Raw genomic sequence first — 23681 nt, 5'->3', positions numbered from 1 at the left:
AATTTATAATATCTCATTGTGTGACTACATGGAAATTTATTTATCTGGTCTAATTCATTTACCTGATGAGCCTGTGGATAGTTTCCAGTTTGGAGTTTTTCATTAATTTTGTCACTTTGAATTTGAGGTTTCTTTTGATTCGTTTCTAAACAATATCACAAAGGCATCTTTTCAGCGTCTCCTTATACTCACACATAAATGTTTCTCTTGGGTAGCCACAGATCAAGAAAATGATCCATCTGGACCATGAGTGAAGAGAAAACAACATGACCAGGAAGTTCTCTTTCCACCTATGCCCTGTCCGTATGGCATCTACTCTTTTCTCTCTGTCCACCCTCACTACACCATGACTTAACCAGCTTCTGCCCTTTCCCAGAAGTTTTTCACAGATTTCGTTTTATAAATATTTATTGAAGTAAAACATACTTACAGAAAAGTACATACATTTTACGTGTGCTGTGCAATGAACTTCCCTAAATTAAATGCATAAAAGTAACCCAGATAGAGATGGAAAATTACCAGCATAAAGAAATGGAATGATGCATCACAGGCTATGTAATTTTAACTTTACTGGATACTGTCAAATCGCTCTTCAAAGTGACCATGTCTGCTAACTCTTGTAGAAGTGAGAAAATACACCCACTTCCTCTCATCCTTGTCAATACTTGGGGTAGTCAAACCCTAGTTTTCCCTATGCCAATAGATAAAAATTTTGTCTTATTGTTTTTGGTTGCTTTTCCTTAATTTTTAATATGGTTGGGTGTCCCTTCATGTTAATTTGCCAGTCAGAATTTTCTTTGCTCACTTTGCCATCGGTTGTCCTGTTTTGACTCCTTGCCCTTGGACCCCATGGCTTATCCAGTTTTCTGGACAGCTTCCTCCTATTTGCTGCCCCTTGTTACTGGACCAAAGTGGATCCACTCCTTGGTCACTGTAGGCAGAGATAACACCAGGTGGCATTGTCTCTCAAAGTCAACTTTATTTGTACAAACAAGGAGATCATGGAGAATGATTTCCAAAGTCATGTTTCCCTGAAAAAGAAAAAGCAGGCTTCTTCTGTTAGGACTTGGGATAAGTATTCCAAGGGGGATTTTAACATTATAATGAGGCAGAGGCACTTTTTTTTTTTAAGATTTTATTTATTAATGAGAGAGAAAGAGAGAAAAAAAAAACAGGAGTAGTAGGGAGGGACAGAGGGAGAGGGAGAGAGAAGCAGGATTGCTGCCAAGCAGGGAGCCTCACACAGGGCTCAATCCCAGGACCCCGGGATCATGACCGGAGCTGATGGCAGATGCTTAAGCTTAATAGACCCAGCCACTCAGGCAGCCTTTCTGGCACTTTCCGAGTCTGCTACATAGGCATCTTCCTCAAATGTTTCTTTTTTTGTTTCGGCATCTTGTTAGTTTCTTAAAGGTAAGATTGACAGTTAGGCAGAAGATTTTAGGACCTTCTTGAGTTCAGGAGGTCAGGCCAGTGACATCTGCTGCCCCTTTTGTGTACACTTAATATCTTCTTGTCCACAGCAGTCTATATATTCTTCTGGGCTGTCCAGATTATGCAGAAGCTTTCCCACTTACTTTCATCAGGGCTTTGATTTTTTATGCTCATCACTAACCTGCTACCTCTTATTCCAGGTGTCATGAACCAATGCTGCACCTATGTGGAGCATTTCCCATGTAAGTAATCAGGTGGTTATGCTTGGTTGCAATACAGGCAGCTGAGTTCTGTTGCTTTACACCTGGCCGGCTACCCTTACTCATGTTAACTTCATGCCTCAATAGGCATTTCAGATGTGATGCAAATCCATGTACTTTAGAGTCAAGGCACCACCGTCTAGAAATTTCAGAAGAGATGAGTTATCTCATTTCCTTCAACAAGTTGTGAGATCTTGGGCAAGTCATTGCACCTCTGAGAGCCAGCCTTTTCTAGGCTAAAATGAGAACATAAAGATACATCCCCTACCTACCTCACAGAGTTGCTTGGATATCCAACGAAAGAACATCAAAGTGATATGAGCATTTACCAGGCAGCACTCCCAGTCATGTCACCAGGTGCCAAAGCATATTGACAAACAGACCCCAGGTTTTTCTGAGAAGTGCCCTGCAAAAATCTAGAGTAAACCACGGTGTGAAATACAAATGTGCAATTTCCCCCCACGTTTACTGAAATAACACGCAGGCTACTAAGGACATGGCTAGGTGAGTATTGTAAGTCAGAGGGCCAGCTCAGCCGAAGCAGATGCATAATTATGACTTGATATCCGAAGAGCCAACATGATCTGAATTAATCAGTCTGCTGTTGAGTCCAAGTTCCAGTATTGTTGAAGCTGGAGCAGAAGTCGGGGGTCCATCTGGAAGTTAGGGAGCCACGTGGATCGCTGGGGGAGGAGGGGGTACTCCCACCAGCTCTGAAGGAAGGCCGGGCCCTGGAAGGGACAGCAGAGAGGAAGAGGCTGTGCCGGCTACTGGATCATAACTGCTGAGGAGAGAGAGCAGCACGTGGATGGTCGCAGGTGCCAGGCGGAGCTCTTCAGGGAGGTGGGCCCTGGAAGGACGGGGGCCTCTCTGCTCAGCCGAGCTCCAGCCAGACGCCTTGGGAGGCAGAGCAGGTGCAGAACTGCAGCCGCCTGGGCCATGCCAGCCCACCTCGCAGAGGCCAGCCCCGACTCCAGCCACCCCAGCGGGGCCACGCAGACCCTGGAGGCTTCCCCAGTCCTCTGCACCGAAGTGGTGACTTTCACCCAAGTGGTGGAAAGGGAGGAGTGGGGCTCCTTCTACTACTCCTTTAAGGTAAGTCTCCTGCTTTCCAGTCTGAAAAGACTTTAAATAATGAGACAAGAATTTAAGAGACTCCGTTAAACTATCGTTGCCAATACCGTGAATGGGTACGGTTTATTTTCTCTACCTAAAAGAGTAAAAGGGAAAAAAAAAAAAAAAAAAACCCTGATGAGCTAAAGCAAGGAGGTTTTTCATACTGTGCAAGGACCTATAACTGTAGTTTCTTATGAATACTGGTCTTTTTGTCCTGCTGCTGCTGCTGAAAACGTGTGAATCTTGAATAGCATTTATGTCAACTAAGAGGCTGCAGAGTGGATGATTTTTTTTTTATTTCCCCCCTTTCCTAAGGGAAAAGCCCTTCTAATTAGTTCTATAGTAGGGCTTGAAATATTGTCCGTTTCTTGTAGGGATTATTGCTGTGAGTTTTTTACTAGGAACTATCAGAGGTGTGGAAAGCCCACATCCCCCGGGACAGTGCCTAGTGCAAGGAGAAACGGAGCAGTAAGGAAGGAAAGCCCACACTTGTTTTTTGATCCTGTGCTTTGAACATCGGTGAGCAACAGATTCTCTGACTGTAGTTTTAGTGCCACGATATGCAACAAGTTGCGTCCTAGACAAGAGTAAATCAGACTTTGGTGACTTTCACCTTCAAAGCATCCAAGGGCCATACTGAGGAAATGATAAAAATGACCTAATATTGTTCCCCCTTCTATAACATCGCGGTCAGAAACAACCCAGACATCTGGAAAAGAGTTCTCTGCTTCTTGCATCAGAATGCAGAGATGTCAGGATACTTCACAAGCTGCCGGAAGGAAGGTGCATTAAATCGTGATGATAATTCCCAGGGCTCAAACTGGTCTTTTGCACCAAAAAAGGAAAATAACTTCGAGAAAATTCTAGCTCTTTTGTTTGTTTGTTTGTTTGTTTGTTTAATCCTCTGGGTGTTGTTGAAATGATTTAGTTTTTACCCCACGAAGTAGAATTGCTGTAACATCTACCTCTCTACTGGAGCTTTGCTTCTTTGCAAACACTCAAAATAAAACTTTTAGCAGGGAGAAATCCTGGGAGGCAGCCTAGCGCTCTTCAAAAGCCAAGGGACAAAATAGCAAAGCAGAGCCTGAACAAGTCACTTGGGCTGGCTCCACGGGACCAAGTGGCCTGGAACCGCCTCCTAACACATGCACATGCACCGCCCGGCTGCCCAGCTCTGGGACCAAGAGCAGGACCTGCAATTGGAGCTTATTGCCATTTACCTTTGACGAAAGAATCCTCTCTATGAAATCAGCTTGCAGATCCCAGATTCTGTCTTAGAGAAGCAGGCTTTGTGCACCCAGGAAATACCCTGCTCCTTCCCAGTGACACTGCCTCCGCAGCTTCTTTGATGGTTATAAAACCTGACAGCAAACAGAAGGAAGAGAGAATGGCCATCGCAAAGGGATGCTAAGCAGCAGGAAGGCAGTTGTTCTGAGACCCGGGCAATAATCCCTCTCCACCAAAATCTCATTTGCCCTTTTTCGAATACAGCTCCGAAGGGGATATTTTGACTATTCAGACAAACAAGTTCCTGCTGGCTCTCTACTAGTGTTTATACTCTGTCCTGGCAACGTCATCTCTAGGCACGGATGGAATCACATCATTTTTTATCTCATTCTTCTCTGTGTTTGCCCTTAAACAACTGGACCAGGGGACAAGAAAAGAAGATTAAAGAGAGGGACTATTTGTCCGGGACCTTAGGATGTTCCATTTCATTTTTTGACCCATGCGATTGCTGATTAAAACCCAGTGATTTGTAGTAACAAGGCAGTCGGTGGTGGTGGTGGGCACATAACTGAAATGTTTCAGGGTAACTTTTCCCCAGTGGGGTCCTCTTTGACCAGGGCGGTTCTGTTAACACTGTGGATACAGAAGCAATTCTGATGCAAACCCTTGTTCATTGTCAGCCTTTTATTGCACATACTTCTCAAGAAGAAAGTCAGAACTGCTCTTGACTGTCTCCCAAATGTGTCCTTTGAATCCCCGTTCTTTACCAAAAGCAGCAAAACTATCATAAAAATCAAAATGGCATCAGCAGAAAAAAGTAGCAGAGTTAATAGCAACAGCAGTGGTCTAACATCTCTCCTTTGCTGTGGGCTTTCTCGGTGCCAGGGATCTTTCTAAATGACTCCTGTGACGTCTCGCATTTCACTCTCACAAACTACGGTACGTCTTTCCATCTGGAATCGCCTTCCACCTTCATCTGCATTGATCTAAATTCCATCCATTCTTTTTTTTTATTTTTATTTAAATTCAATTAATTGACACACAATGTATTATTGGGTTCAGAGGTAGAGGTCAGTGATTCATCAGCCTTATATAACACCCAGTGGTCTTACATCACCCGGTTACCCCATCCTACCACCCCCTTCCAGGAACCCTCAGTTTGTTTCCTATGATTAAGAGTCTCTTATGGTTTCTTAAGTCTCCTCTGGAGTTGTTTCTTCCGTGAAGCCTCCCTTGCCCATTTCTCCTCTGAGTTCTGTTAGTGTCATGGAATGTACCTGTCTTCTTGCCACTTAATCCCACTGTCTTCAACTGCTATTTCAATCTCTGTCTGGAGATGTATAATATTCATTAAGCTCCTTGAGTGATTTTCGTTTCATATTCTCTCCAGAAACCAGCACCATGCTAGGCATACTCAATAAACATTTACTACATTAATGAAGCGTGGTGTTCTGTTTCTGTCAACTGCCCACATTCTGTCAGAAAGCTTGCTTTCTCGGTGACAGAGATGGAGGCCTTGTTAACCATGACTGCACATGGCAGCCCGTGCCCCGCCTTGTCTCTACCCACTGTACTCGCCAAGCAAGGTCCTTCTTTGCATGAATATTCAAATCATCATTATCCCATTTCTAAGCCAACGTGACCAAGGTAAGTTATGGATTCCAGTGAGTGGGGTATAGAATTCTTTGTGGGGCCATAGAGCTGGTACCTGATTTAGCCCTGGGAACCTGTACCCACCCCGTTGCAGCCTTGCTAGTCTCATTGGGCTTGTTCAGTCTGCATGCCTGGGCTTTGTGTTTCCTGGCTAGCACTTGAGTTCTCCTCTGAACCCCAAAGCTCTCTTGGCAGGAGACATGACATTCATCTGGTTAGCTTTTCCTTCCACAGGCTTAGAGCCTTTCTCTCCTTCCATTTCCACCCCCAAATTCTTGACCCCCTGCTTCCCACTGCTCTAATCTACTCTGCTGTCTAAGCATGTCCTTGGATATAGGCAGTAAGGTTAGAGGTGAGTTCACCACCCCCTTCCTCTATCATGAGCTTCATGTGACTAACACTATGTGGTCCTGGATTCAAGGTTTCCAGCTCAAGCCCTGGTTTCCTTCAGAGTTTCCAATTTCAAGTTCCCATCCAGCTCACCTCCTCAATTCCTAGCCCCAGCACCAAATTCTCCCAGAAATTCCCAAGGAGGTTGGGACCTGGCTAATGAGAAAGTGAATGGAGGACATGAATAGAAACGCATCCAAGTGAAAGACAAAGATGAGACTCTTCATTATAGCCATTCATTTTGCCTGTGAATATGTTGACAATGTTTCCTCTATCTCTGATTCTTAATGATGAGAAAATTAATTCAAAGTAACTGGAAGAGAAACCTGTCTGAATTAGTAAATTGGTGAAATGATAAAATAATGCAAATGAACACATTTTTATCACTCTCAGGTGAGGGAAGAAACTTGAACCAAGACTGCTAAATATTACCTTATGACAATCCTTTATTGAATCTCCTTCAGTGGGAAGCTACAAATGATTCGTGATTAGTCTAACTATTATTTATATGTAAATGGTTGCTTCTAAGTGCTTGAGGGTGATTGGACACAGCTTTTTCCCTTTGTTAGTGCAACCTTCTGCCTACTGTCTCACTGTTAATTTTCTTAACACACTTTTCCTCCTTTAATACACTTTTCCTCCTTTAATATAACAGAAACAAATTCTACTTCAATCCCTGTCCCACTTATCTCACATGAGGCTTTAGCATGAGCTCAACTGAAAAAGCTTATGTAGACTTGCTTGTTTTTAGTATATCTCAGCTGAAATTTAGTATATTTCTAAGAACTTGATCTATTTACTTAGTACCAACATTTTCATCTCCAGGGACTGTCAGCTCCTCTTTGCCCATTTGCCTGAACCCTCCTCATGTCCCATCCCACCTCTTGTGGAACTGTTTGTCTCCTTCCTGTCTTGAACCCCAGGATGGTGTCCATGATGCACTTCCTGGAACCCAGGAGTCCTAGATCCCTGATCTCCCCATGTTATCTCCTGCAGATTACAATAAGGGCCTTGCATTCACATCATGCATTTGATGTCTTCTACATAGTTTCATTCGATATGTTCATTTTCAGTACATTTCTATAGTTGAATATGTGGCTGTTCATAAGGCAATGGCTACTAATTTTTGCTCAGTTAAATAATTATTAAAGGTTTGCTATTATTACCTGCTACTGCTGTGCAGACCTAGCATTCTACTTTTCCTTCCCTTACTGGGTAAGCTCTATCGTGTCCAATTTTACTTTGTATCACTGAGAAAGGCACAGATGTTGCTGGTTGGCTCTATGAGAACATCGGACAATTCCCAAGCAATGTACTCTAGTTTGTGAGAAAGGAAAACTTACTCAAATAAATTTCTCTTTGCATTACTAATACATCTCAGGACAGGAAACATAACCTTAGTTAATTCCGAGTGAACTCAGAATTAGTTTTTCAGCCTGTGAAGGGTTTTCCCATTTTCTGACTCAAGGAAGGTGTCTAAGCTCTATGGATGGTCCCTTTATGGTATGTTCACATGTGTGTTAAGAGGGGAGGGGTGGGGGTCCAACCTGGGGAGAGCCCTGGGAAAGTTGGCATCAGCTTGAAAATTGCTGTCTGGCTTTCAGAAGTAGTTATCCTTTTCCAGACCTTTGTCTCGATCCCCATCTGGCCCAGGTCAGGATCAAACTATTTTCTGAGCAGAGTATTTTTTGTCAAATTTCATTCAGGCACATGGATGTTCACATCTCCCTTTTGCTCTCCCTCAGTCTCAGCCACATTTTTGTGTCCTTACTGAGAATGAAAAGTTTGCCTCTCTTCAAGCTCTGGGCTGTGGGGAACAGTGGCATTGTCTCTGGTGCTCTCTCTACCCACTTGGCGATCATATCTGTACCACTCCCACCTTATGGATAACTGAGAGAACCCCCAGGGACTGCCATTCCCTAATTCCTATACAGTGAGTGGACTTCAGCCCCCCTTTAATCCTGTGCTTTCAAAATTAGTGGATGCTATCTCTTCCTTTTTTGGTGCAAGCCCTTGGAAGGAGCAATACAATATCCTCTCACCAGTGTCTACACTTCCTCACATCCTATACCACTGTTGTACCATTCTACCTGCCAGCTTCATCAGTCTTTCTTTATCAAGGGGAAACTGGCTACACTGTGTTCTTCCAAACCTATTATTCCAAGCTCTCTGCTCTGAATGCTCAAAAGACACTCCTCTTGCAAGGGAAAAAGCTATTTCTTTTCAAGGTATTTAAGATATCCTCCGTAAAAAAAAAAAAAAAAAAAAGATATCCTCCTTGAGACTTTTTTTTTTCTTCAAGGCCTAATGCTCACTTGTTTCTCTCTGCCTCCATTGGTAAAGACTATACCCTGAGGGCAGATGAAGTAGTGCTCTCTGACGGCCTAAGAAGGAGAAGGATTTATCAAAGGAATTGTAAGGAACACATCCATTTATGCTTCAAAATGTCACGCTGTCATACTTGAAATAACTTCCTGTTGATATAGTAGGTAAGAATGTGTGAAGCCATGTACTCAAGTGGTCAAGAAATGTAATATTGTTGTTCTGTAACTGAACTTAGCCCTTCTCTGGACCTATCAGTCACCTGATGGCAGAAGTGGCTTAGTCATCCAGGTATGTCATCCAGGCTCTCGAATCTTCTCCATCATTTTACTGAAGCATGGCTTCTATAGCTGGAATGCTGGGGTCAGGTCCCAGTGCCACCACTATCTAACTGTGCAACTTGGGGCAGTTCACTTCTACCTCTGCCATGGTTTCCATGTCCAACAAATGACACTAATAATTAATTAAATGTCCTTCAGAGCATTGTTGTGGCAAGTTAAGTGATGGAAGCCTTTAAGAACAATGAGTGGCCTAAAATGTTCAATAAACGTTAGCTCTTATATCCCTAGGAACTAATTGTTTTTCACTCTTTTCTAAGGCTGCTTCCTGAGAGATGAGAAGCCACCATTATCTATACTTATGAATATTCTTGAAGATATTACTGTAGTTGAAGCTCTTTGGGACAGTTTTAATATGCATTAAGTCCTCACACAGGAGTGGTGAATTGAGCTGTTTCTTTTCTTTCAATTAGACCATGAAAAATGTAGAGTAAGATATTTAGAGAAGATTCCATTTCTTACTTTATCATCTTGATATAATGTCTAATTTTTATCTGTGCAAGCTTAATGGCCCACTACAAGAAAGGCTATTTGCAGAGATGGGAAATTATGCCCTATCTAGCAGAAGAAAGGATAGACTTCTACTGTGGCAAAAAGATTTTCTGGGCTACAAGATGGCAAAACTACTCATGGTCATGATGAAATCATTAAGAAGTAATCATCAGGGATTTTTTTTTCCTCTTTACTTAGGCAATATTGGTGGCTGCCTAAAAATGTTGAGTCTCTTACACTTGTCAGTATTTTACAGCCAACAACATAATTTCACATGACTTCATTTGACCTATCATCAGTGCTAGAAGGGCTTAAAACAGCATTCTTATTTTTTAACCAGATGTGAACATGAAATCTAAGAAAAGTTAAAGGTATGAACTTCCTAATAAAATAGAAAGAAAAAAAGAAATCAGACTCTACTGTTGATTTTAGTCAGGATAGGTTAGGTTTGCAACAGCAAAAACTAAATCCTGAATATTGGTGATTTAACATTTCACAAGTTAGTTTCTCTCACCCATCCCCATTGCGAGCAAGTCCACTTGTCACTCTGCCTTCTAGAACAAAATGGTTTCCAAGGGAAAAGGCAAACTTTCTCATATCTCCTTTGGCCTGTCTGATATACGACTTTGACTCAATTCCATTGGCAAGAACCAATTAGGTGATGGGCATGGGAAACGTAGCTTCACTGAACGTCTTCAGTGTGGTGAACATAGTGTACTGTTTTAAAGCTTGGCTTGATTTTCACCTCCTACAGGATGAAATCCAAATTCTTCAGCCTGGCCTAAATATGTTCACCCCCCCCCATACATTATATAGCATACACTCATGAATACACACACATGCACACACATACATGCACACGTACTAGATTTCAGTCATGGAAGGACAACTCTAGATCCCACTTCCCTAGCATAGTGTCTGACACAGAGCAGATAAATGGTCAATAAATATTTTTGTGAGTGAAAGAGCATATCAAGAAACAGTCTGTATCATAAGTTTATTCCTAAGGTCTCAATAAATTAATGTGAACATATTAATGGAATGGAAGTGGATGGAATCTTAAACCTTATTCTACAACCGTTGGGATTGAATTTTAAAGGTACTAGATTTGAGGGAATTCCTAATACCACAGCAAGGCCATATAGCAGGAGAGGGTGTATAGACAGATCTTTAGAGCTGAAGAAAACAGCATTCAAGGTCTGACTATACCTCTTTCCATGTGCTAACTCTCATTCCACATCTGAGGCCTGGAAACCATCCACTTCTGAACCCAAGACATCAAACAGTTATTGGGAAAGGCACAATGTTAACATTCACTCCCCTGCTCTCCATTTATGTGTTCTGATACCTGATTATAGAAGTTCAGCTATAGAGATATCCTAAAAGGTCAGAGGGCAAAGGGCACCATCTGTGGACCATAGGACCTGCTGCAATGGGGTGAATGGATTCATCCTACTAGAATCTCAATCAAGCAGCCACACGATTCCTATCTGCTACTTCTGGATACTGCAAGTAGACAATGTGTCTGTCCTGTGAACAGTGAGACTATAGCTGCTTTCTCAGGAGAGGACCCAATACTAGGTACTAGGAAACCGAGAAGGAGGTATCACTGTCGTGAAGGGCTGGTAAGCTAATGCATTAATTCAACAAATATTACTAAAATGACTTCAGCCTTTCAAAGTCCTAATACGTATAGATAACATAAATATTTCTCACTCAATTTAAATTTTAAAATAAATTAAATACTGTGTCTAAAAATAAGTCAAAAGTGCAACTGTAATAATGCAGAATACAATTTTTTAAACTATGTTCTTTCCTTCCCTGTATGTTATGTACCCTTTCACCATATCAAGTTGAGAATCACCTACTGGCTTCACCGAATATTACCTTAAGCACTGGGGGTTCAGAGGTGTAAGAAACAGGTACCTTGCTTTCACACAGCTCTGTCTAATGGGGAACCAGACATTTAGTCAATAATTATAAGGGATATGGGTATAATCATGTAGAAAAGGGAAGGGGGGAACTGGGTGGCTCAGTTGGTTAAGTGTCCAACTCTTGGTTTTGGCCCAGGTTATGTGATCTCAGGGTCATGAGATGGAACTAGCACCCAGCTCCCCACTCAGCAGAGTCTACTTGCCCCTCTTCTGATGCCCCTCTCCTCCATAATCATGTGTGCTTTCTCTCTTTCTCTCTCTTAAATAAAAAAAAAAAATTAAGAATTAGGTAAAGGGGTCCCTGGGTGGCACAGCGGTTTGGCGCCTGCCTTTGGCCCCGGGCGCGATCCTGGAGACCCGGGATCGAATCCCACGTCGGGCTCCCGGTGCATGGAGCCTGCTTCTCCCTCTGCCTGTGTCTCTGCCTCTCTCTCTCTCTCTCTCTCTCTCTCTGTGACTATCATAAATAAACAAAAATTTTTAAAAAAGAATTAGATAAAAAAGACACAAGGGACTACTAGACTAAACAATATAGAATTTTTTTATAGGCAAGATCTTTAAAGTTTTATTAGCAAAAATGCTAACAGTGAAAACTGATTTTAGAGAGGTTAATCAGCCTGCAGGGTGCCAGATGGGTTGCATGGAGGGAACCCTGGGGAAGGAAAGTCAGTTATGATGCCAAAATGAGAGATGTCAGTGCTCAGGCAAGGACTGTCTTGTCTGACAGTGGGAAGAAAGTGCCTGTGTCAGGTCACATGCAGGTTTCAGGGAATCAGAGGCTGAGGCAGAGAAGGAAGTTGATATGGGGGTTAAAATTGATAAGGTGATCCCAAAATGTAGATAAAAAGGCAAAGGAAATTGAATAATCATAATAATTCTGAAAAAGAATAGTCAAGGAACTCATCCTAGCTGATTTACAGACTTACTGTAAAGTTACAGTGAGGTACTGAAGGGATGTTAAACATCTAGAAATGGGAAAGAAATAGACCCACACATACATGGTCAATTAATTTTTGGCAAAGATAAAATATAATTCAATGAAGGAAACAAAAATAGTGCTGAAACAAATATATAGGTATATGTAAAAAGTGAACCCCTACCCAAACTTTATACCCTATAAAATTTAACCTCAAATGGATCAAATACCTAGGTGTAAAAGCTAAAATAAAACCCCTAGAAGAAAATATAGGAGAAAATCTTTGTGATCTTGGATTAGGCAAAGATTACTTATATACAACCCTAAAAACACAATCTATATAAGAAAAATTTGATAAATTGGACTTTATTAAAATTAAGAACTTCTGTAATTTGAAAGGTGCCATTAAGAGATAAAAAGGCTAATTACATACTAGGAAAAAATATCCATAAATTATATACATATCTAATGGGTAGTTTTTATCCAGAACATATAAAAAATTCTCAAAGCTCAATAATAAGAAAAAAAATCTCAATTTAAAAAGTAGCAAAAGTTTTAGGTTTAGGGGCACCTGGGTAGCTCAGTTGGTTAAAAGTTCAAGTCTAAATTTGGACTCAGGTCATGATCTCAGGGTCCTGAGATAGAGCCCCACATTGGGCTCCACAGTCGGGATTCTCTCTCTCCCTCTCCCTCTGCCCCTCCCACCCCCACTCTCGCAGTCTCTCTATCAAAAAAAAAATTAATAAAATAAATTAAAATGTAGCAACATTTTGAACCAACATACCTCCAAAGAAAATATGTAGATGACAAATAAGTACATGAAAAGATGTTCAGAGTCATTAGGAAAATACAAAATGAAACCACAATGAAATACCACCACGCACTGATTAGAAGGGCTAAAATAAAAATATACTGATTGTCAAGCACTATTAAGAACGGGAAGCAATTAGAACCATCACACATTCCCAATGGCAAAATGATAAAGACATTTCAAAATACATTTTCCCTCTTCTTATAAAGTTAAACATATATTTATTGTACAACTCCCAAATCGTACTCCTGGCCATTTACCCAAGGGAAATAAAACATATGTCTACCCAAAAGCCTGTATGTCAATAGTTATACTGCCTTTATTTGAAAATGCCAAACAGCAGAAACAACCCAAACATCCTGCAGCTGGAGAATGGATAAACAAACTGTAACACACCCATTCAGTGGAATATTACCTAGTAATAACAAGGAATAAGCTTACAGATACACAAAACAACATGATGCATTTCAAATGCATTATGCTAAGTGAGAGGAAATCAGACTCCAAATGCTATATACTGTCATGATTTCATTTATATGATATTATTGAGAAAACAAAACTCTAAGGACAGAAAACAAATCAGTGGTTGCCATGGGTTGGGGGTAGTCAAAAGCCTGACTACAAAGGGCATAAGAGAATCTTTTTGAAGGCTGGAGCTGTTCTATATTTTAATTGTAATGATGGCTACATTTGTCACAACTCACAGAACTGTAGGCTGAAAAGGTGAATTTTCCTCTGTATAAATTAAACCTTAATAAAAAATTCATTATCTAGGGATTTACATTGTGAATCTAATTTTCAACAAAATGTGTCTCCCTTAAAAATCACAAATCCGGGCAGCCCGGGTGGCTCAGCAGTTTAGCCCCACCTTCAGTCCTGGGCGTGATCCTGGAGACCCGGGATCGAGTCCCACATCGGGCTCCCTGCATGGAGCCTGTTTCTCCCTGTGCCTGTTTCTCCCTGTGCCTCTCTCTCTGTGTCTTTCATGAATGAATAAATAAAATCTTTTTTAAAAATCATAAGTGCAAAAAAAATCATAAATACCCAAGTGATAGCATAATGGAAGTATAGCTGAAGCCCCAGAAGGACCTGATATAGGATAGAGATTACCCCAGAGTTTAAGATGGATGGATTACCCCAGAGTTCAGCAAATACCAATCAAAATGGTCAGGAAGATGAAAGCCGTACTTCACATTGGTGTTTGCTCTAATGTCATCTCCCCAAGAGTCTTCTTTGACTTACATGATATTATATTACATATCTATGCATTTGTTATCTAACCCATAGTGTCTAGAAATTATGCTCCATGAGGACCAGAATATCATCTTGTTTCATCACTGTGTTTCCAATGCCAACAACCATGCTAGCCCCTATTAGGCACTGAGAGAGTCTTGAAGAGGGAATACACCACATTGTGGACTTAGATAGGCACAAATATTGACAACGAATTCAGGGCACAACTCCATGAATGTTTTTCTAGATTCCTCTTTATTCTACTTTATAAGCAGACATCAACCATTAGCCATTTAGCATGAATCTTAAGTACATAAGGCTAGTACTGGTAAGAAATAAAGATAATGCTTCCAAATTTTGAAAAACACCAACAGATGTGAAAAGAGGCATTGGATGAGCCTAGAGAAGATGAAGGTGTGCTCAGGAACAGATGCTGAACGCCCAGAGCTGTTTAGTTGACCACATAGCTAATCCCAACTCCCTTCTCACTTCCTCAGCTAAATCCTGACTACTGTTCTCTCCCCTGCATTTAAAAGTAGCTCAGTTGAGGAAACTTCATTGGATGCCTATGGGATTTCTGATAGAAGTTTCTCCATTTCTGATAAAAGGAGAAAGATATGGGTGGCATTTTATTTTTTTTTCCCTTCTGTCTGCCTTTAACTCTGACACAATGCATGGAGCTGCAGCAGTCACTTTATGACCGCAAGAGAAAACCCAAGGCAAATTAGATGAGTCAAAGACAGCAACCACCTACTTTCAGATTTATTATAGGGGGAAAAAACCCACTTTATTTGCTTTAGCCACTGTTAAGTGGCCTTTCTTTTATTTTTGAGCTGAACACTTTCCCAATGGATTTTTTTTTTTAACGTGCAAAACTACTTGTTTAGAGTTCTGAAGCCAAGGCCTTAAAAGTGGGCCGCAGAAAATCAAATAAACATTTCATTTTCTTTTATCCACATTTGAGTGGTACTGGGGCTGACCATTCTCAGGTTTCTATTCCTGCTGTTAAAAAGGCACTGAATAGAGTTTTATAAACATTGATTCAGACTGGATTATGTTTCTGAAGTAAGAAAAAGTCTCTCCCCTTTCCCAAAGAAAAATAGCGTTAAATTTTTCAGAATGATTCTCCACATTTCAGATAATGACAGTACTATTCACTTGGGTAATTTTATGAAAAATGCTAAAAGCACTTTGAAAAAAATATTAGCTTAAAAAACGACCCAAAACATTAGGTCATTTTTTTTCATAACGGCTCCATAGGAGGATTTTCTGTTGTTATTCATTAAGTGTAAAAGAATGTGATTCCTGACACTTTAGACAACCAAGGAAAGTGTGTGACATGGGCTCTGGACCCTGAAACCAATTCCATATTGTGCAATCCTGTACATCTCGTAGGGCTGCTCTTGGCTCCCATGGCTCTACTACGGGAGCCAAGCAATGACTATTTCATTGCAGGATGGTGAAGGAAGGAAGGAGCAGTTCTCATGTAGGAAATGGATTTGAGGGGAGAAAAAGAGGAAGGTAGTCATGGAGGAGTTCTACTCATTAATCTCCTGTGAGGGCCCCCCAGGCAAATACTGAGTGAGCAGTGCAAGCGAGGACATCTGTCCTCCCCCATGAAGACCACCCTCCCACAATCTCTACCCACCCAGATGATTCTCTCATTGCCAAAGGTAAGTAAAGCAGAAACTTCCATAGCTTCCTCCCCCATTTGTGTTCCATTTTTGGAAGGAAAGTTCTCCCAAGATAAAAGTAGGTGATTGGAGACGAATAAGAAGGAAGCACAACCTTGACACAAACAAGAACCAAGTTAAGCTTTCCCTCACACTCTTAAGAGCTAAGAGTGTCTTCACTGTCTGCTCTCATCCCTACCTGCCAGTCATTCAGCTTGGACTAGCGTGCTCTGTTTAAAACAAAACAAAACAAAAAATCTCGCTCTTCTCTCTCACCCTCCTACTATCTAAAAACATTTTTCCTCAACAAACTGATTCCAAGTTTCAGCATAAAAGCCTTTCTGAGTAAAGGAATTTTTTCCCTGGGGTGTCTTTCCCTTCAGCCCCCTTAACCTTCCAAAGATATTTGCATTTTAAAGAGGATTTTGCTTAATGTAAACAAACCCCTACTCTCCCGCTCCCAGGGCAGAGATAGTGAAGATGACAGAGATCACAGGGTCTGGAGGAGTGTTGGGGTTCCTTGAAGAAGTGACAGCAAGAGGAAAGAACGTTCCCCTTAATATTCCTCTTCCTTCATCTCTCAAAGGCGTTTACCCAGCTCCTCACCCAGGCCTGCAGTGTTCCAAAGCTCTGTGACTGATCAGAGATCTCCCCACGGCACTCAGAATTCCATTCACGTACAGATATTGAGCTAAAGTCTTTGCTCAAGGACCATTATTCACAACTCATAATTTAATAAAAAAAATGAAATGGAATATTGTTAGGACCCAAATGCAAGTTTCCTTCCTTTCATCTAGTATTGTGGACTATTGCCCTTGGCAACACATAGCAATCTATGCAAATAGAAGATAGTCTTTCAACTGGGATAAATTTGATTTTCTTTCCAATGCATTTAGTTCCTTTTGAAGATTTTTTTTTTTTTTGCCTAAGTTGGGATAAAAATGCAAAAGGTATTCAAGAATACAGAAACTATCTGCCCAAAATAAAACCTAGAATAATTTATTGAATGCTAACTACCAAGCATTTTGACTTCTCCATGGATTATTTTATTTATTCTTTCATTACTCAGGTTAAACTAGGTTATGCTATGGGAACAAATAACCAGGTATTATCAAGAAGTTAAAACTATAATGTTTATTTCCTGCTAGCGCTGCATGTTTATTACAGGTTAACGAGGAGCCCCTGCTTATTGTAGTCACTCAGGGATGTAGGCTGACGGAAGCTCCATCTCCACACAGGCTGCCTAAATGCCAGGACCAGAAGACAGACAGACAGAAAATGGTGAAGCCTGCCTTGGCTCTTTTTGCTTGGAACCAGAAGTGACACATGTCACTTCCCCTCACAATTCATTGGCCAAAGTAAGCTCATGGTCAGATCTGATGAGCATGAGGGGAAATAGCAGTCTCCCTCTGGGAAAATCAGAATGGGGAATGCAACTCCTGCAACTCTGAAACAGGCATTATTATCCTCGATTTACAGAGACAAAAGGTGGGGCTCATAGAAGATAAATTCATACAATAGTTGATTGTCCAAAAATGTGAACCCAGCCAGATCTGGTTCAGAAGCACATGCATTCTCCACCATAACAGAACTCACTAAAGATGTTCCACAGAACTCTAATTATGTGAGTTACTAAGCATATAAAAAAGGACTATGGTCACAAAAGTTTGAGAAAGTGCATATAGTATATTCATTGTATATAATGTATAAGCATATTTAAACTTCTGAGAAATCTTACAGTAAAGAAACCAGTTTAATTCTGCTTAATCAAAATTTCCCAAATGTATTTGACCATAGAATATTAGGACATTACCTCTAATAATATGCCATGGAGGCAAAGGTCTTTGAAGTACACCTCAGAAAATGATGCATCATGTTCTTTTCCCACAGAACATGTGTAATAACCTAATAGAACCACCTTTTTGGGTAGATAAGACCGAGGAAGGTAAAGTGATGTTCCCAAGGTCACACAGCCAGTAAATGATAGAGCCAGGACAGATCTATAGTCTCTGGATATCTCAGTCAAAACATAAAATAGGAACTGGAAAGCACTAGTCAAACCTAAGGTAGCATTAATTCTTAATGCTAAGCACTACTGAAATATATAAAATATTTGAATAAATGAAAAAACATGTGGTGCTTCAAGATAGGAAGACTAAATTTTGTGAAAATGTCAATTCTCTCCAAATTACCTTATAATGTTTAAAACAATTTTAGTCAAAACTTCAGTGTGATTGTTTTGTTTTGACAAAATAACTCAAAAGCTCATAAAAAAAACAGGTGAGAAAAACTAAGAGATTTTAATATAAATGCTAATGAGGAAGAGGGATTTTTTTCCCCTATCAACTTTTAATAAATATAAATCTGCATTAAGCAAAAATATTTCAGAATTAGCACAGTAATTGACAGATCAATAATAACAAATAGTTTGCCCTGAAAATAAAATTCTTGTACATAAATGAACTTAATACTACAAAGAAACTGCAAAAATCAGTAAGAAGGAATGCATATTTTGTCAATAAAATAGAGGGTGGGCAGGTGGGTGATGACTCTTGTATCATGAAGTTCTAAGATCAATTTCAGTTGGATTTTAGAACTAAATTTTTACAAAATATAAACAAGTATAATTATCAGACTGTTATTGAGATAAGCAAAAATTTTCTAAGCTTAAAAATAAAAATTGAATGGGAAACAAAAACAGAAGATTATTGGCAATAAAACTAAATATATATAATATTATAGCTACTCATAATATATATATAATAGTTATATGACAAATACAACATGATTAAAGCCTTTAATATTTGAGTTTCCAAGAAGAAAAAAAAAGATGTTTCTAATGGAGAAATGGGCAAAGGAAATAAAAATAATTTTAGATTAAATGCAGAGTTAAAAGAACATATAAAAATATTGCTTGCCAGTGGTGTGAATGGTACACACTTAACAGTGAGGCATATCAAATTGGCAAAGATTGAAGAAAAATATCATGTAAAGCGTGTAACAGTTCTGTAATACTGTTAGTAAATCGGGACAATTAACCTAACTATTCTGGAGAGCAATTTGGTAATATACATGCAAGCCCAACAGTATATCCTCACTTGGATTTAGTAATTCTGCTCGCAGGATTGAACCATAAGAATACTAAAGATATATTCAAAGAAAGTTGAGACATGGTTTTAAGCATTAGGTTGTTTTTTTCCATAGGTATCTAACAATAGAAGAATAAAATTATGATATAATCACAGGCTGAAATATTAAAGAATGTTATGCACCTGCAATAATCATTGCTCTTCATTCAATGCTAAAGTTTTTTAAAATCATATTAAACTGTATGCATAATATGTTCCAACTTGTATAGGCTACATAGATATATACTCAGGAAATATGGAAGAAAATATAAGAAGATGGGAAAGTGAGAAATCCTCTCTGGAAGGTGTGTTTTTGTCTTTGTTCTTTTAAGTATTTTTGACCATAAACACATATTATTTTTATTACCAGAAATAATAAAATAACCCTATAAAATATACCACGCAGACTTCCAAATATATTTTGTGCATTGCATTTCCATAAAAGCAAATGAAAGGATCAATTTCTTCCTGTAGAGAAACCTTGAAGGAGGTTCTAAAAGGCATCTGAAAGCAAGACACCTTTGGTGACAGCAACATATGCTAAATAGAGGGAGGAGGGGTTCCAGAGAATGTCCTGGCCCCTGAGGCTCACACATGGAAAGGTCTGGGGAGCTGCCAGTAGCTCTCTAGCAATGACTCCTGTGCGGTTGAGAGGGAGCTGGTCTTTAAATAATTAAGGGTATGCACTTTCAGAGCCACAGTTGGATTCAGGAATTTTTTGGAACAGTGCTAACAATTCTCTCATTTCATGTGGTTCTCCACTCTCTGATATTGCTCTCCTTATAATTTTTTTCCCACCTCAGCCCCATTTGAGATTTTGATAGTGAATTCTGAATTATGCATGCAACCTGTGAGTTTTCTGTTCCTTTGAAAAATCTACTTTTCCACTCTTGCATCATTTTTCTATCATCACGGGGATAGGCTGAATCACAAAGTGTGCTTAGACTTCCGTGGTAAGTGGGGAATAGTAGAAAAGTGGCTTAGACAGAGGCAGGCATCAGCCTAGAGGACCAGTCTTTAGGGAACTGGACCCCGCTGGGTGACCAAGACTCCTGGCCCAGGGTGATATGGCCAATCCCATCAAATCCAAGAGGCTCAGGTGAGAGTGATGCTTGCAGCTAGGCGGGTGGTTGCATCTGTAGGCCCAGATAGGCTCCCATGGAATGACCGATGAGAGGTGGACACACTAATGCCCTACCCTGGCAGGAGAGGCCTACAAGACTCAGAGAACATGTAGGAGACCCAGAAATGCAGGCAAGGGAACCAAAGGGCAAATGGAAACCAAGGCAAACCACCAGCTGAATGAGTTGGGTGCAAACTAACAATTAGCCCTGTATACTCTTCTGACAAATCACCCAACTTAGGTGCCCTGAAAAATGAAGTCACCAAGAGTTCAGGATGATCTCCCTGGAATCCTCATACTGAGCACCTCTCATACCTCTTTCTGCTACCCATTCTCATCTGTTCCATATCTTGGCTTCAGGTCTGCTCTTGCTCTTTATTTTCTGAAGTCCTCCCTGTTTCTTTTAGCTACTTGATTGTGAGCCTCCTAGATGGACTGGAAATACAGATTGAAGGTATGAGAGTCTGTACTGCACTGGCCTCCCAGGGAGAAAGGTTCCTGAGGGATTTGCCTCCATGTAGTAGTACCCCTAGAACAGAAAACAAGTTCCTAGGGGATTTTTTTAAAGATTTTATTTATTTATTTACTTACTTACTTATTTACTTAATTACTTACTATTTATTTATTTATTTATTTATTTATTTATTTATTTATTTATTTTTATGAGAGCGTCAGACAGAGAATGTGTGCATGCACCTGAGTAGGGGGCCAGAAGGGCCGAGGGAGAGAGAGAAGAGAATCTCAAGCAGACTTCCTGCTGGGCCTGGAGCCCATCTTGGACTCGATTCCACCACCCTGAGATCATGACCTAGCCAAAACCAAGAGTAGGTCACTTAACTGACTGAGCCACCCAGGCACCATCCCCTCCACCCCCAGGCTTATTTTTTTAATTATGTGGATCACCGGGAAGAATAGTTTTTTTGGTATTTTTATTACACAGTAATTATTTAGTTTCTACTATGTTGTATCGATTTGGACCTAATTTATCTAAATGTTAGTTTTCTATTTCAAGGGTCTAGAGCTCAAATAGCAATTTAAATGTTAATCTCGGTTCTTGGTACATAGCAGGAGCTTCATTCATTTGTTCAACAAATATTAATTACTACCTGAACTTGCAGCCCAGTGGGTTTTCAGATGATTTTCTAATATCTGTGGTCTGATATATTATGGGAATTCAGATGGAATCCTGGAATTTAATTGCCCCGAAACTTCCAATGCACCTTATTTGTGATTAATGCTAGAGGTCCTCTTGTGATCCAAGAATGAATCACAAGAAGGGATTTACATTAAAATGAATGTGGGGCACTGGTGTTTCTATTGCGGGTGGAATTCAAGGATTCACTAGTAATCAAAAAGCTGAATCAGACAGTCCCATCCAGATGCAGGCCCATGCACCAAATCCTGATTGAAATGAGAACGATTAGGCAGTGGGAAATTAACTTTGCTAATTAAACATGAAATATAACCCATGGAAGTAATGATAAAACACTCCAGACCAATAAGTAACCCTTTCTGGTCAAAGTAGAAAGAGCTGATGCAGTTATTTAATATGTCCTAGAGGCTAAACTGAGAAATAAATGTTAGGCAATGAATCACAACGAAAGGCTTAACAATGAGAAATTGGACCTGTGTCCTAAAAACCAACTATTTTAAATGGGCAAGGTCCATCCTGGGTGTTGGTCCTGAGTTAAAAGAACTTGCTACCAAGAAAAGAAGTCTCCATCTGGAACCTTCTCCAGTTGTCCTCATTGCTTCACCTGCCTTTGCCTTACCCCTCAACCCCACCATCATTAGTAACAGAACACAACAATTCTATCTCCTTCAGATTGCGACTACCCAGAGTAGTGATTCACTGCCTAACATTTATTTCTCAGACACCGCACTCTTTCTTTGGCTACTTCTATGCGTTTTTTCAGACTCAGTTCACATATTAATTTCTCCAAGATAGACCTTTTGACCAACTGTGACCAGTCTTTCTGCAAGTCTGACTGCATGTCTCTTACTTGGAATTCTTCAAAATCTCCACTGTAGTAGCTCACAATAATTTTCTTTTTTTTACATTTATGCCTCTACCATCAGACTATGAGCTGCTTGCCTTAGCCTTCCTTCTAACCCTAAACTACGTTGAACTTTAGAACTAGATTTTCAATAAATGTTCGTCCACAGCCATGCTCTCAACCTCAACAGACCCGGGCTGTGACAATACCTCCCATCACATTCACATTCTTGATTTTTCAAGCAGTAGGCCCCCTGTCAGTTTGTCCCACCAGTCCATAATAAGGGAGAGCAACCTACATCCATCCTGGTCCCCTGATAAAGTGATATGAAAAGCCTTACAGAAAATTTAAAATTTGAATTAGCATCCACACTTGTATATAGCTTTATATAATTTTCTTATTTTTTGCAATAGTAATTATTTTTTCATAATTGATCATTGATTAGTAGAAATTAAGGCTCTCCCGGGTACTCCTAGATCGAATTCCTATAGTTCTAGGTAAAATAGCTTGAAAAGGTGAATGCAGATAGGTGATTTGATGACAGTAATTCAACTGTATTTGCACAGGTGTCTCCCAGGTGGTTACTGGGAGGGGGGTGAAAATGCCGATCTTCAAAAGGGGTATCATTAGGAGGAGGCAGTTGTGGGGGAAGAAGCCAAGGTGTGCATGCTGGAGCAAGCCCAGTCTTACCTCCAAGCCTTCTAGTCAACCATTCCCTGGCAGTGTCCCTGAAGCAGCAGGTGGGGTGAGACATGGGGAGAAGTTGGGACAAACTCCGGAATGAGAGGTTCCCAACCGTGCAGAAATGGTTACTGCCCAGGGGTTTCTAGATCCTCTCAATGTATCTCATTCCCCAAGTCTAATTAAGCAGCTTCAGGAATCCAAAGCTTTGTAGTCTCTTCCTACCTGTCTCACTTTGGATTGTGTGCTCCCTGCATTGAGTGGTGATTCATCCTCAATGGAATTAGACATTCTCGGATCTGCTTTTGATATTTGCAGCCCACCTAAGCAAATTAATAGGGTTTTGAGCAGCCTCAGAGCCTGTGTGCTGTGAATGACAGGTGGCATATGAGTCTCAGTGACAAGAGAGCAGAGTTTCTTTGCCTGCTGCTCCCTGAGAACTGCGGCTGAATCATAACCTTTCTGAGACTTCATTTCCTCTCTTGGGAAGTAAGATATATTTGCTCCTTCCTGTGTTTGAGAGATTCATCTTCAACATCACAAAAATAACAATAATCACAAAATGAGCCATGAAAATGTAAGGGGTACAGAAAGTTCTGTGATTCCTGGGACAGACGATGCAGCTGCATCTTGTGTGATATTTATGACTACAGCTGTGTGGAAGCCATACCCGGCTGCAGTGTCCAACCATCCAAACACATTTTGAGCATTGACCTTACATTCAGTCCTGCTGGACACGGTCATGAAACTGACCCAGCCCCAGAAACCCAGCTTCAGACAAATTTTGGGTCAGAGGAAAATGAAGAACTGTTTCCCAGTTGAAAATTGAAAGTAAATGAGTTACCTTCACCAATCCTGGCCCTAAATTGGGACAGAAAACCTATAGTATAGTAAGCAGAGCATGGACTTTACAGTCAAGTAAATCTGTGTTCACATCCCTGCTGCATCGCTTA

At 40.4% G+C, this 23681-nt stretch overlaps 1 protein-coding gene and 1 long non-coding RNA gene across 4 annotated transcripts in view; one reads left to right on the top strand and one right to left on the bottom strand.

The window, feature by feature from the left end:
- Positions 1 to 805: 805 nt before the first annotated feature.
- The window catches only part of LOC144288601 (uncharacterized), a 33358-nt gene continuing 10482 nt past the window's right edge, over positions 806 to 23681 (bottom strand). For both annotated transcript variants that reach the window (XR_013356564.1, XR_013356565.1), the window contains exons 2-3: positions 4031 to 4171; positions 806 to 2904 (exon numbers count right to left, since the gene is read on the bottom strand). This is a non-coding gene — a long non-coding RNA (uncharacterized LOC144288601). The remainder of the gene's footprint in view (positions 2905 to 4030; positions 4172 to 23681) is intronic.
- The window catches only part of NPSR1 (neuropeptide S receptor 1), a 145195-nt gene continuing 124040 nt past the window's right edge, over positions 2527 to 23681 (top strand). The window contains exon 1 of one of the 2 annotated variants that reach the window (XM_077856224.1): positions 2527 to 2789. In XM_077856224.1, the coding sequence (XP_077712350.1) occupies positions 2634 to 2789 (156 nt within the window). In that variant the 5' untranslated portion in view covers positions 2527 to 2633. The remainder of the gene's footprint in view (positions 2790 to 23681) is intronic. The other variant, XM_077856225.1, reaches the window with a different exon arrangement.

This window comes from Canis aureus, chromosome 18, assembly GCF_053574225.1.
Source record: "Canis aureus isolate CA01 chromosome 18, VMU_Caureus_v.1.0, whole genome shotgun sequence".
In the NCBI taxonomy this organism is placed as follows: Eukaryota; Metazoa; Chordata; class Mammalia; order Carnivora; family Canidae; genus Canis; species Canis aureus.
This window is presented reverse-complemented; position numbering and strand designations above follow the sequence as displayed.